The following is a 14,972-nucleotide window of genomic DNA, read 5'->3' on the forward strand; positions in this document are numbered from 1 at the left end:
ACGATAGATCAGAAATGTATTGAGCCGGCATGCTGAATACCAACCCACTGGAACTACAGCTGTTGCTACCGATATTAGGCACATTTGTGATTTGCCTTCTGGTGATTTGCATGCTGTGAAATAGGTATAGTTAAACAGGAATGTAAATATAGTGCGATGTCAACCAGGGAAACTTGCATATGTAAAGACAGCTATAGCGTGATTAGGTTCATTTTATCTGCTGTGATTGTAGGTACATGTATTTTTTTTTTAAATTTTAAAAATGTATTTATCAGACAATGAGTATTTGTAAGTAGGAGCTGTTTATACCTTTGACATGTTTCGACTGTCACTTCAGTCTTCCTCAGAAACGTCACTGACGTCTGTGAGACCACCGGGCGGCAGGAGGCATGGCCCGTCAGGCAAATCTGACAGATTGCCAGGCGGGTCACAACTCCTCCAGGAAACCACCAGCTGATAAAGACACGTCACCACAGACATCAGTGACGTTTCTGAGGAAGACTGAAGTGCCAGTCGAAACATGTCAAAGGTAAAAACAGCTCTTACTTAAAAATACTCATTGTCTGATAAAAAAAAAGAAGGAAAAAAAAGCTATGTTTAAACAAGAACTGTGAGCTCACACAGGACCAACAGGCCAGGCTTGTATGAATAACTACCTCCTATTTTTATTGATGCTGTTTGTTGACACCTCCCACTTGCTTTTCCCATAACAAATCCAACAAATCTGCCCTTTCCTCCCCCATCTTTCAGACTCTGAAATGGATAAGTTAGAGGTAAAAAGACATTTAATATTTCTTATTTTCACTGTGCTGGCACATTTGGTCACTCCAAAATAAACTGGTGTTCAAATACATTTTCTCTATAAATACTAAAATGTGAATGGTTAACAGGGTAACGTTACGGGATGAGTTAACTGACATCATGATACATCTGTTCTGCTAACATACGGATGGCTACACAGGACTCAGGCTTTTTGGTGTCTGTTGAATCATGTTGATTTTTTACTGTGCAACCATCAAGTCCATACTTAGGCACGGGGTCACCTGCTGGTTTGGAGCTCTCACAGTTAAATCAAGAACACAGATTCACAACCTGGTGAAGATGGCAAGTAAGGTCATGGGTACCCCTGCTCCACCCATACCACAAGACTTGTTTGTACAGGCCGCCATCAGGCAGGCAAACAACATTCTCCGATTCATCACATATCCTGTTCACGGAGTATGAACTGTTGATCTCAGGCAGGAGGTATAGAGTGCCACTGTGCAGGCTCAACCGTTTTAAAAAATCTTTTCTACCCTTCTCAATCAAGCTCATTAATGAGCAGTTAGGTGCAGCTACCAAATGGAGGTAGCACATAGGGATCTTGGATACGTATGTGTGGGGATATGTGTGTATTTTAGATTTTTTCTTGATATTATTTTAACTTATTTTACCTATTTATGATTCGTCATGTATCTTATGTGTTTTTAGTAGTATGTGTTGCTGTGCAGCTTACTTTTGCCCTTTTGTCCAAAACAAATTTTTCCCACGGGAGACAATAAAGTAAATTTGAACTTGAGGTGTTGTACAGCAGCTTCAGGGTATGAGTTGTGTCCATAAGAATTGATAAACACAACAAAATTAACCTTTTTAATTACATCCAAATGTTTCATAAAGAATATACCGACTGTGAGAAATGCATAAATGGTACTCATAAATAAATGATATTCATACAGTAACACACCAGAGCAACACATCATCTGTGTCCCAAATACCCAGAGAATTCCTCCTCCTCGTCTTCTTCGTGCTGCATCCAGATGTCTGTACACCTGCCTTCATATCCAGTTGTAATAATGTCTGTATGCATAGTTTGCAGTGAAAAGGGTGTGTTATTGTCTGATTCAGTTTGTGCGTATGTGTGATTTAAAGTCCGTTTTGAGTCTGAGGCAAGTAAATGCCCCTGAGTAGGCATTTTCAAAAAGTCTGTGAGAGAGTCTCCTGAACTCTGCTCTTCGTCCTCCTGCTCTTCATCATCTCTTGCAAATGCAGCAAGGGTGACCGAGAACAGATTGACATTTGACAGGTCCTGCATTTCCACCACCTCCTTCATTTCCTCCTTCTCCACTTGTCCCTGGACTCCAGTTTCACCCGACCTATGCATTAAAGAAACTTCAGCTTCCTCAGCTTTAGCCTCACCTTGGTCAAAGTCTGTGTGTGGTGCCTCCACCATAACTGATGACCTTAAGGCGGCTGGCTTGCTCTTTCCGGACACATTACTCGAGTCTTGGCAGGGTGTTTCACCTGAAGAAAGCCCTGCACCTATGTCCATGTAGACGTTGAGCTTGTCCTCATCATCTTCATCGTCATCACTCACCTCAAAGTTGGCTTCCCCAGTGGCTGGAAGCAGTGTTGGGAGATTATACTTTCTCCGCTTCCTCATCTCTGAGCTAATGGAGATCCAGTCTAGGGTTGTCTTCTCTGGGGTCAGGGTGTAGCCTGGGCTCAGAGCCGTCTAGAGTGGCAAAGAGAGAGCAATAAAACAAGGACAAGATGAGGAGGAAAAGAAAAGGAAACCACTGGGGAGGGTGACAGTGAGATAGTGGAATAATGAATGAATGAAAAATACTTTATTTATCCCAGAAGGGAAATTCAATATACATAAACAAATACATATATATATTATAATATATATAAAATATAATATTATATATAAATTCTTATTAATATTATTATATTATTAATATAATATATATAAAAAATATATATTTATAATAATACATAAATAATATATATATACAAATACATACTGACACAAAGATCTACCGCCTTTACTAAATGTAACTTGGTATCCCCAATTCACCCAGTTAAATTATGCTGCTGCAAAACTGATGCTTCTCCGTATCCTAAAGAGCTGTGACTGAATGCTCCCTGAACAGAGGTCACAAGCCTTTGCTACAAGTCCATCTGTCATAGGATTTCGTTTGTAGCTTCATGTTTTTGTGTGGAAAAACGATGAACAAACATTAAAGATGTATGAAATGTATAGACAGACAGACAGACAGACAGACAGACAGACAGACTTCTTACAATTAGCGCCCTGGGCTCAGCTGTCTGCAGTTTACAAAGGAATCCAGTGTAGTAGAGGAGAGATGCGCCGATCGTCAGGGCGATGAAAAGAAAAATCAGAATAGCAGTAACTGAACCTAAAACAAAAGGACCTGAAGACACAAACACACACATTAATAAATCTCTCAATTTGGAAGCATCAATGCCTAACTCTGCTAACTTACTTGTTTGGACCATAACACAAAAACTGTGAGAACATATGAGGTTTTATTGTTAGATTACATTACATTTCATTTGATGGCAAACAAAAAAACTACTTTTCAATAAGCGCCTTTTAAATCATGAAAACAGAGCACATGAACTTTCAACAATTTTCAGCATCATAATAATAACTTTGTTAAAAGAGCATAAAAACCCAATTGACAGTACAGCTCACCATTTCCATGCTCAACATGGCTAGTAAAGGTGCATTTCCAAGGAGATGGCTCAGTGTTTTTGTTCAAAAGAATCTCCAGGCGCACCTGTACACAGTATTCCACACCTTTTTCCAGGTTGCGAAGAGTAAAACTCTTGTTCTGTGTTTCAAGGTCCTGCAACTGATAGAAAAAATAATTTGTTTAAAATCATTTCCAACTCTGACACCAGGAATCTTTGATTTAGCAACAAACCAAGATATGATTTCACCCAAAACGATCGTTTAATTGTTTAGGATGTCTGACCACATCTATGGGATCAATAAAATACCTGTGGGGTAGTTTTTATTTTTATCATTGCGGTTGTGTATGGAGCTCTGTAGTGGTTTGGTTAAACATACATATACAGCTTTAGAGGAACACAATTAAACTGCATACTTCATCATAGACAAAACAGCAGAAAACAAAACAAGAAATCTGTGGTTTCACATGGGTGTAAAATTGATTTTTTTTTTTACCTTTGTTTTTTCTTCTTCTGTTTTGTGCCACAAGACTTTGAAACGAACATCGTACAATTTCCGGATATCGATTTCTGTTTCAGCCTCAAGCAGCGAAATGTTGCCCTGGATGCAGTTCCCACATCCAGCCAGTGAGAAGTCTGGAGGGTCTATTTTGGCTTGTAAGAAAAAGAAAAGACGCTTTTAAATTCAGACATATTCTGCTTTATAAGACATTTATGTGTAAACAGGGTTGCAGAGAAAAAATGTGGTACTAATTTGTTCTGAACCTGTGCACTTCAAACAAGTCTTGTGCTTGTTTTTGCCTTACTTGTATCCACCTGCTGTAACGTGAATTTCCCCGGTGAGGGATCAATACAATTTATCTTATGATAAAGGAAAGAAATTTATTCAGGTAATAAAAGCTGTTTTTACTTTTCTGTCAGTAGCAATTCGCTTAGTTCAAGTGTTGCTACTTGATGAAATAAGACTTACAACAGATATATAAAGGCTATAAAATACTATATGTCCTTTATACAACCCAAACCTTCAGTATTTGCTGCTGCAATGATTGATCTTTCCCTGGACAAATTATAATACACTATGTGTATATATAAGTCAACAAGGATGCAAATTAAAAAGACTCATGCTAACATACTGTCTTTGAAAGGCGTAAAGGTTACACTGGAGGACCATGGAGACAGGGTTTGGTTGTAGGATGCCTGGACCATCAGAGTATACGTCCTCATGTTGTTGAGCTTCAGTTTAAATGATGTTCTTGTTGAGTTGTGCAGCCTTTCGCGTTGGCTCGTCCTCGGCCTGAATAAAGAGACACAGATTTTTAGTTAATGTCTGCAGCACTCTTAGCATGAAATGGGTTCTCTCTGGGTTCTCCAGCTTCCTCCCACAGTCCAGAAACATGTTGAGGTTAATTGGTGATTCTAAATTGTCCGTAGGTGTGAATGTGAGTGTGTTTGGTTGTCTGTCTCTAAGTGTAGCCCTGTGATAGACTGGTTACCTGTCCAGGTGAACCTGCCTTCACTTTAAGTCAGCTAGGATAGACTCCAGCCCCCCCACAACCTTAGTGGGGATTAAGCAGTAGAGATAATGGATGGATGGAGTCATGACAGCTGTTAAAGCCTGGAAAGACTGCTGCTATGTCACCCTCTCAGTCCCGCACTTTTATCTCTGAATTTTTCACATCTCTTTCTTTAATGAGCTGGTTTGGTCTCATTTTCTTTTTGGTTTTCCTTTGATTTCTACTGTAGCTGTCTCTCAGACTCTCATGTAAATTATCTCCTCTGCTTCAGTCCTTTTTCCTTTATCTACTGCTAGCTGATTTGGACTTATACATTCACTCAAATTTGATATACATTAAAAAGTACTTTTTTCTTGGGTTCTTACTTAAAAGCTCAGGCAGTGGTTCCACAAATAAACATGGCTCCAAAATCTAGGCCCTGGATCAGCTGCTGCTGACTTTACTTAGTCATTTGAACAGCAAACAAGCATTTACATAGAGTTGAAACCAGAAGTTTACATACACTGTATAAAAAGACACAGAGCCTTTTTTTCCCTCACTGTCTGACATTAAATTAGACTAAACTTATCCTGTTTTAGGTCAGTTAGGGTTACCAAAGTTATTTCTATTTGCTAAACGCCAGAATAATGAGAGAGAGATTTTTTTTTTAGAGAATTATTTATTACTTTCTTCAAAGTCAGAAGTTTACACACATTTCCTTAGTATCTGGTAGTGTTGCCTTTAAACTGTATGACTTGGGTCAAACGTTTTGGGTTTCCTTCCACAAGCTTCTCACAATAGTTTGATGAATTCTGGCCCATTCCTCCTGACAGAACTGGTGGAACTGAGTCAGGTTTGTTGGTCTCCTTGCTCCACATGCCTTTTCAGTTCTGCCCACTAATGTTCTCCAGGATTGAGATCAGGTTCAAACAGTTCAGTTTTAGTTCCATCAGACCACAGGACATGTCTCCACAAATGAAGGTCTTTGTCCCTGTGTGCACTTACAAACGGTAATCTGCTTTTTTATGTTTCTTCTGGAGTAATGTCTTCTTTCTCTCTGAGCAGCCTTTCAGCCCATGTTGGTACAGGACTGGTTTCACTGTGGATAATGACTCTCTGACCAGCTTCAGCAGCATCTTCACAAGGTCTTCAGCTTTTCTTCTGGGGTTGATACACACATTTCTCACCAAAACACTTCATCTCTGGGACACAGAATCCGTCTCCTTCCTGAGCGCTATGATGGCTGGACATTCCCATGGTGTTTATAACTGATATAATTGTTTGAAGAGATGAACGTGGAACCTTCAGGCATCTGGAAATTGTACCCAAGGATGAACCAGACTGGTGGAGGTCCACAATTCTCTTCCTGATATCTTGATGATTTCTTTAGATTTTCCATGTTGTCACCAGAGGAAGCAGTGTGTTTGAGGTGTGCCTCCTGACAGAACTGGTGGAACTGAGTCAGGTTTGTTGGTCTCCTTGCTCCACATGCCTTTTCAGCTCTGCCCACTAATGTTCTCCAGGACTGAGATCAGGGCTTTGTGATGGCCACTCCACAACACTGACTCTGCTGTCCTGAAGCCTCCTTGTAACTAATCTGGTGGTATGCTGAGGGTCACTGTCCATTTGAAGACCCATTTGCAGGGTTAACATCTAACGCTTCTTTCTGTTTTTGCAATTTCTGGCTCATTAATGAAACAAAGATAAAAACAACTTAGTACATTTTAAGCAACAGTTGAGGGCTGTACGACGAAGCAAGGTTGACATAGCCAGGCTTTCTTTGTCAGGTGGCTCGACAAAAACGAAAGCCCCCGTCAGAGTTGACAAAAAGGTAGTTATTAAACTTAGTTATTAACTCAGTCTTTCTGCTTCAGACTCGTGAGCATTCATATTAAAGGGGGGTGTTTAATGCATCATGTGGTGCACCTTCTATACAAAATAAAACAATGGTGTCCTGCTCACTTTAGCCAACATGTTGTTTTAATGGAGAACAATGGGGAATATAAAAATGTACAACAGTAAAGCGCCGCTACTGCCAATGATTCAAGACAGGAAGGCTGGTAGAAAACTGCTAAACGTGTGTTACTATATTTATTTTACTGATCAGTGCAGTCGCTTATTTCTAACTGACAGCTGCACGTTACTGATGTTAAATTTTAAACCTCATATATTTATCATATTGAATGAACACTGTCCCATAATGCAGGATATATTTTAGTTTTTGGGGAAAGCAAAGGGAAATTAATGTTACTAATTGAATATTCTCTGTAATAAATACCAGCAGAATAATTTTCTAATCTGTGGTCTATCAGCTGCAGTAGCAGCAGAGTAAACAGACTAGACAGAAAATCAGAGCCAAACATAAAAAACATTTATGCGATTTTTGCATCACCAACTAAATACATGTCTGGTTCCCATGGCAACGCAATGCATCCAGTGTGTGATGCTGTAATTACACGGCTTCATTCAATGATATTATTAACGCACAACTCAACAGGTTTGCAGATAAAACACATTCCCTCAGCTGAGAATCTGTAACGCTCATAAATAATAGTCAGGAAACGATCTGGTTAAAGTGAAAAGCTTCAGCCAGTTTAAATCTGAAACTCTGAACCTGTCCCGGACAACACTAGCTCCACAGCGTCAGTTACCATGGAGATCTTTTAGGGCAACATACCTCGCTAACCCACTAATCTCACTTCGTAGTCCAGCCAGCAGTGTAGTTAATACAATTCAATTTTACTTATATAGTGCAAATTCATAACATACGTCATCTCACAGTGCTTAACATAGAAAGGTACAGATCTTACGAATTTTGAAGAAAGAACCCAACAATCAAAAGGTGCCTTTTTATTCCCCATGAGCAAGCGGTTGGCAATGCTGGGAGTTACAGGAAAACATGGAATAGTGAATGATTTGTTGGGGACTGTTTTCAGAGGTGGAATAATTACCACCTGAGTATTGTTAAGTATTTTAGGCAGCAAGATGGCATATGTGAATCAAACTGAATCAAAACAAAATGTACAGTGTGTGTTTATGGGGATGAAGAAACACATAGAACTGCAGTGTGGCTTAATGAGTCGCATTAATAATTTCTGAACAACAATGGCGCTCTAGGGCACAGAGAATTAAGCTGTATCAGGCTCTAAACACATACACTACACTTGTTAATAGGGTTGAATTAAATGTACTTTGGCAAGTACAATTAAATGAAATGTGAACCTCCACAATGGCTGTCAAAACAAAAGATTAGATCATCTGAAACTGAAAGACACGCTTTGGAACACCCAAACTCCATCCCACTTGCTTTTGAAGAGAGTGCTTGAATTACTGGTTCCTTTAAAAGGATGCTGTGGTCACAGCTGCACTGCTCGCACAGAAGACACTAGGCACACGCTACACGCCTATTTGATGGAAATAAACCCCAATGTGAGAACCGCTTCAGCAAAAGTCAGAAAAGCAGAAGCGAGAAAAAAGTACCACCAGTCAGACATTCCATCAAAGACGATGTTCAGCTAAGCCACATATTGTCAGCCAACCTCTGCTCTGACTGAAAACGTGACAAAATTACAGGTCACAGTTGATCCTGGAACACAGAGAGAGTGATAAAAACTGACAAGGTCAATATAACAATGATTTAAACAATTATTAAATTATAAAAATATTTGTCAATTTATTTAATGCTAATTGACGAACCAACTAATCGACCAGTTGTCACAGTTCTACATCTTTCTTAGCCCAGGTAGTGACTACACAGAACTGTGTCTAGGATGCTAAGCCATAGCTGTAGCAGAAGGTTGATATGTAAACTAAGATTTTGCAAACAAGGGACAATTTGAGGAATAAGTTTACTATCTGCCCTAGTTTCTTTCCAAAAAAAGGAAATTGTATGTCTTATTGTGTTTTACTTACTTTTAGTGTTTTTACTAAAGAACTCAGCACTGAATTTGATGAGTAGCAATGGAACTAACTGCAGATAGGATGGAAATCAAAATTTTATGATATTAACAAACATATAAGCAAATCAAAGAAACAATGACATTCTCCAGTTTGTGATGGCAAGGTGAAATTTAAAATCTATAAACTCTAAAAAAACTAATCTTTTCATCAGGGTTTTTCTACACAACTCCATTAATGACTCTGGAATACAGCCTAATGATGAACAAAAGGGAAATAAAAGCAAAACAATGTTTATAGTTTTTGGATATTGTGTAAGTCACACAAATGTTAAAATAAAGATAAACTGCAGCATTAAAATGTGTATGAAATGAAATTTGTGGGTGTTATAACAAATCACAAGTTATCCTACAAAATGTTTATCAGATATCAAAGATATCACAACTAATCTCACTACTAAACAAGGAACAGTTAAGTCATCACACTTTGTTTTATGCTGCTCATTACTTGTTCCATATATCACCCGCTGACTGGCAATATGAGGGAATGAGGGATTTACCAAATATTTTACCAGCCTGCGCCTTAAACAAGAGCCCTGTCTTTCCAGTCAGAGCCTGCCTGTCCTCCTACAATGAGGTTTGCATGAGGTCAAGAATGTATAGAAGAGTTGCAGAGCGCACATCTGCTACAGCACTACGTTAACCTAAAGAGACCAATCAGGTCAATATCTTCTCTACAAGATTAACTCCAAACCAGGAAAGTAATTTTTCCTTCACAATGAGAGAGGAGTACACTAGCAATAACTGAACTGACTTTTCAGAACATCAACTCATTGTACTCAGCCACATACACTACAATGGGAACATTTACAGAGCTGAGTACAGATCTGAAGTAGCATATCACTGACTTGAACAAGTCAGGAAAGTTAATCAGAGCCATTTCCAAGATACCTCAGATCCCAAAATCAACTGTGCAAACAAATGTTTCTAAGTATAACGTGCATGACATAGTTGTGCAACTGCCACAATCAGGAAGGAAATGAAAACTATCACCAGCTACAGAGGAAAACCTAAAATCATCAGCCTAAAGGTTTGGCCTTGGATGTGGTAGGGTGTTTCACCAAGACAATGGCCCCAAACACAACAAAAGTAGTAACGAAATGGCTCAGTCTGGCTAGAATGAAGGTTTTAGCCTGGTCTCCCCAAAGTCCTGACTTAAACTGCATTGGGAATCTGCGGACTGTGCTGAAAAACAATGTTAAATGTTGAAATTTAGTTGAACTACACAAATTCTGTCAAGAGTGGTCATCAAAGATACAGCAATATGCTTACCAGAAGCTTTTGGATGGCTAACAAAAGCACCTAACTGAGGTGAAAACTGCCAATGGACATTTAGTCAAATGTAAGCGGTTGTCATATTTCCAGAGCACCTGCAATACATCTATGAAAGAAACAAAACGCAACAACGACGCTTGTATTTCAATCATGAAATTCTAGAAAATAAAGAGTTGTAGGAGTCATTTAAACTCAATTCTACCATGATATACATGGTTTTCACAAGCATGTTTAAACTTTCGTTCACAACTGTACATGCCCAGTGCTATATGCAGACATGCTTCAGCTCTAAAAGGTTTGTTGAGATTCAATAAACAGCTCTGTGGGCAAATAGGCAACATCAACTCTACAGAGTACAGTTCCATGGGACATTTTATCAGCCCCTGTGTGCTAAGAAATGAGACAGTCAATAAGATGGTAGATAGTGAAATTACCTCTTTGAGATCATGTACTGTGTCCCTGGTGGACAGCCAGGCCCAGGGTCCCAGCGGAGGACATGGCGGAAGTTCTTGGAGATAACAGAAACGTTGACTGGTGCAGGAAGGGAGGTGACTGCTGAGTGAACAACAAGTTGACATGTGATGAAGCACTCAAAGGCCTAATCCCAATCTTCACATTCACAGACCTGCATACTTTGAGACTTGTTCTGCTAAGCGTGTGAGGGCTCAGGGCTGTCCCACTGTCAAGTGCACTGAGGGCTGTGATGGTAACTTTGAAGCGATTCTGCATACTTCCTGTACATCCACATACCTGCAGACGTTCCTGAGAAATTTGCCCATAGTTCAAAGTGAAATTAGTTCCACATAAAAGTGGAAGAAACTCCCTATGAAGTGACAGCATGTGGCTCCTCGCTGTTGGGGTTACTGCTCATTTGTAGAGTTGCTTATTGTTGTAGTCAAATGTCTGTATATGATTTACAGATAGTTATGGCTTTTTTGACTTTTAATCGCTTGCAAAAAATGTATACCCATTGCAGGGTACTGAAGTGAGTTGTAAGCTTAGCAGCTGAAGAAACTGTGAACAAAGTGCAAGTTTAAATGTACTTTGTTTTTAATGTTCGTGCATTGTTTCCAAGCACTATCACTGTATGTGTCCCATTTCTTTTCGAATGCATACAATCAAGCTGTGGGACTTGAGTGCTCAGGCCTGAAGGTGGAGGCTGGACACTAGGTACACGGAAGCACCTGTCAGGCAGGGCTACGAACAAATCACAGCAGTCTGTAAATGGTCAAAATCACTTCTCTGAGTACACATGGTTTACTCACCAGAATTAAGAAGTAGAGTAAGATGAAGAACGAGAAGCAACCAGTCCATTCTGTCGTACTGATGGAGCAGCAGATGATGGTGTCCGTCTCATGCTTCGCTCAGCATGTATTCACGGTCTACAAACACAAGAACGCTCCTGGTCTTCAATGGTGACAGGTAATCTCAGAGTTAAAACTTGACTGAAAATTATTCAAGGATTCAAGGTCTTTCATTGGTCACAAACACAGTTATACATGGCATAACGCGCAGTGAAATGCGTTGTGCACCTGTTCCACACCGAAACAATAATAATATTAAGATAAATAAGAATATGGATTAAAACACACAAGAAGTAAATATATATATATATATATATATATATATATATATATATATATATATATATATATAGAGAGAGAATGATGTGACTGAGATTTAATTTACGTTCACGCGCACGCAATGGTGCCAATGACATCCGGCCCATTATTAATATACCACCCAGGACCAGCTTCCAGAGCGGAAACAGAACCAACAGACTGCACCTATTCATAGACAGAGACTTTAACTCTACAACCACTGAGTGATCAAACTAAACACTAAGCACAGACTTTAGCACCTTGCTGTCAAAGTCAGTTGCCATGTTCTAATATTAACAGCACGAGCAACAACCACATTACGACACAAAGGCTGCATAACCGAGAAACTGGTGACTTTTTCATTCCACTACAGAGCAGTATTAGCTGACGGATAAACAACAAATAAACACAACCTGTCACTGTGTTTTCTGTTCCGTGTCTTACCGTCTCACACTGGCCAGGACAGTCGAGCCAGCGTCACAGAAGCAGAAGCGAAATCACGAGCAAAGTTTTCAGGAGCTGTCAGCTGCTACCTGCCGCGGCTCTTTCACAATAAAGGTCTGGCTGCTTCACTACCTGTTGCAGTGTCTCTCAGAACCGCCAGCGTGAAATTAAAATGGTTCAACGTAGGGCGTTGCCCATTTTTGCCCCCATTCTTCTTTGGAAAATGAATGAAATGAATGAAAAATCCTAGAAAAATCATGTACTAGCCTTTTTATTTATTTAGCCATTGTAGATTCTCAGTCATCCTCATTTCTCGAATTTTAGCAAGGCAATCTTTCTTTCTTGCTTTCTTTCATCTGTGGAAATTTTAAAAGCAGGGCGAGGTTCTTTTCTTTAGAATTGTTAAAGACGTGTCACCTCTTTTGATATACAATTATTAAAAATGACACGCGTACCGACTGTGCTTTTATGTTGAAGTCTTGTATCTTATTACGTAGTTGCTAATACCTTAAAGTTAACAATTAAACAAACATCACTGGAGTTTCCAGGTTGGACCAACTGCTCCCTGATTAGTTCCGGGTGCACCACTAGAGGGCGATTACTGACAACCTTAAAACTCACAAAGCTCTCTGTAGCTTCCTGTTTTTCCATTACATAAAGTTATTTGTTGGATGAGTCAGAGCCATATGAGACAGTACGGCCCCAGAAATATTCCTACATGTTCCTGAGGGACTAACATTCAGTTATTGTCATGGAAACAAGCTTATTATTGATTTATGGTGAAGGTAAAAAAAAAAAAAAAAAACATGACAAAAGGGGAAGAAAGAAGTCTGAGTTGAATGTACAGTAAACAACATAAATTAGTACATTTATTTAAAATACCAATTTTATCCATCCATTATCTATACACCGCTTAATCCACCCTCAGGTCATGGGGGGCTGGAGTCTATCCCAGGTGACTCAGGGTGAAGGCAGGGGACACAGGGACAACATGATTCTGGGCATCCTAGCCGGAACACTAACTGGGGATATTCTAGCTGTGAGGTGATGGAGATTGAACAGAATAAGAACTTCATTGTGAAGGACAACTACCTGTTTTGCTGTGCATATGACAATAAAATTCTTGAATCTTGAATCTTGAACTCCTGTGCATCCCCTGAAACATCACGTAAATCAAATTTTAAATTGTATCACTTCTAAGCTGAATAGTATGTATTTGCTTTAATGTGAAAATAAACAAATTTGATTTTCTTTATTTAAAAAAATGTCCCCATAGTAGGAAATCAATGCAACAAACTCCAGCACAACTTTCATTACTGAGAGTTAAATATTTTATTTTTTCCCAGACAGAGACTGTTATGCCATTCTTAAGATACAATTTTTCAGCTACTCTTTGCTGGAAGGGCTGTGTTGCTCTACCTCTCTTTTGAAAATATACAAAACGTGTTCTTTTGGTTTCAAGTAAAGTAACATACTTGTCCAGGTCATAGTTTTCACTTTTTTCTTTAGAAACTTTTGTGGGATTTTTGCAGTGTGCTTTGGATAGTTAATATGTTTGAAAATTCTTCTTGTCAAGCTTCTGCAGACTTTGACTCATCTTGACAGACAGTCTTTGGTATATTAACAGGTATTTATAGTGCTACTAATGTTAGCTCCCCAACACCTTTTGCAGTCATTCCTCATATCATCACACTGCCACCTACATGTGCCAATGTTGGGACTCACTGTGCCATTCCTAGCTTGTCGTGCCAAACATGCTGGACCTCATTTGAGTCAAAGAAATGTATCTTGGTCTCATCTGATAAAAGAATGATCTTGCAGCATCCTATTGGCTGCTTTTCATGTTCTTTAACAAAGTTAATGTTGCAGGTTTTTGAAAAGAGAAAGCAGGGTGTTTTTTCTTGGACGCTGTCTTTTACATCTCTGTGAAGTCTTAGAATCACATGTTTTTTCAGTTTCACTGGCAGTTCTTTTCCATGATAACGACATGCAGACAGACACAGTCCATCCAAGTTTTTACTTTGGGCCCTGAAGTTTCAATATATTCTAGACCAAACTATTTGTTTTAGATTTTTCATAAAAGGAAAAACTTTGAAATTTTACGATTATTGAGCGGTAATTACATTTGAAATCATTTGCCGTTTAAATTATATTGCACGGAGGTGTACTCATTTCTGCTGTATACTGCATCATTTTTATGTAAACCAAATAAGATTTTTAGAGTAGCCTTAGCTAACACAGCTACGCCACCATAGCCAGTCAGAGACTGCAGTCAGTTACTTTACATGCAGTTTCTCACCAACGTACCACTATTCTCCACCATGTAATGTTTACTACTTCACGTTCAGTCACATCACATCAACAACATAAAATACACCATAATTATATTACACACTACACATTTTTGTTAGTCTATTTCCCATATGTTCTAGTTCCTAGATTCCAGTAGCCACTATTTGGCATTGTTTTGGTGCACTCAGAGTTAACATCGCTGCAGAAGCTATTGGATCTTACAACACAATGTAAACTGAAAGGCTGAAAGATCAAGACAAATGTCCAATTGATGTTTTAACTATGTGGGCCTTGGCTGGTGACATGCAGTCACATATTATGCAACAAGGTATGCTGTGTGCCCCAATCTGTTGCTTTTCAGTGTTGTCTCGTTCTATGAAGTTTAGGATTAACATGCTGACTTTCCTAAATCATTCCTGAGTTATGCTATG

At 39.1% G+C, this 14,972-nt stretch overlaps 1 protein-coding gene across 4 annotated transcripts; it reads right to left on the minus strand.

Moving 5' to 3' along the window:
- Positions 1 to 1,615: 1,615 nt before the first annotated feature.
- LOC103360337 (interleukin-10 receptor subunit beta) lies at positions 1,616 to 12,357 on the minus strand. Of its 4 annotated transcripts, none has more exons than XM_008286050.1 (8): positions 12,250 to 12,357; positions 11,470 to 11,586; positions 10,639 to 10,756; positions 4,614 to 4,774; positions 3,977 to 4,134; positions 3,482 to 3,641; positions 3,067 to 3,197; positions 1,616 to 2,491 (listed from the first exon to the last, which is right to left on the minus strand). In XM_008286050.1, the coding sequence occupies exons 2-8, from the start codon at positions 11,516 to 11,518 to the stop codon at positions 1,736 to 1,738; spliced, it is 1,533 nt and encodes a 510-aa protein (XP_008284272.1). In that variant the 5' UTR covers positions 11,519 to 11,586; positions 12,250 to 12,357; the 3' UTR covers positions 1,616 to 1,735. The 4 variants fall into 4 exon arrangements, with proteins under 4 accessions (XP_008284272.1, XP_008284269.1, XP_008284270.1 ...); XM_008286047.1 differs by having other exon boundaries at positions 10,639 to 10,759; XM_008286048.1 differs by having other exon boundaries at positions 10,639 to 10,759; positions 11,470 to 11,611.
- Between the last annotated feature and the right edge of the window lie 2,615 nt (positions 12,358 to 14,972).

This window comes from Stegastes partitus, unplaced genomic scaffold (assembly GCF_000690725.1).
Source record: "Stegastes partitus isolate 25-593 unplaced genomic scaffold, Stegastes_partitus-1.0.2 Scaffold429, whole genome shotgun sequence".
Classification (NCBI taxonomy): Eukaryota; Metazoa; Chordata; class Actinopteri; family Pomacentridae; genus Stegastes; species Stegastes partitus.

Bases quoted from the DNA above. Each gene is read 5' to 3' on its own strand.
- LOC103360337 (XM_008286047.1), bottom strand. From the start codon at position 11,518: ATGGACTGGTTGCTTCTCGTTCTTCATCTTACTCTACTTCTTAATTCT. The intron at 10,760-11,469 runs GTGAGTAAACCA...TTGTTCACTCAG, and splicing joins TACTCTACTTCTTAATTCTG to CAGTCACCTCCCTTCCTGCA. The intron at 4,775-10,638 runs GTAATTTCACTA...CTCTTTATTCAG, and splicing joins CAGTACATGATCTCAAAGAG to GCCGAGGACGAGCCAACGCG.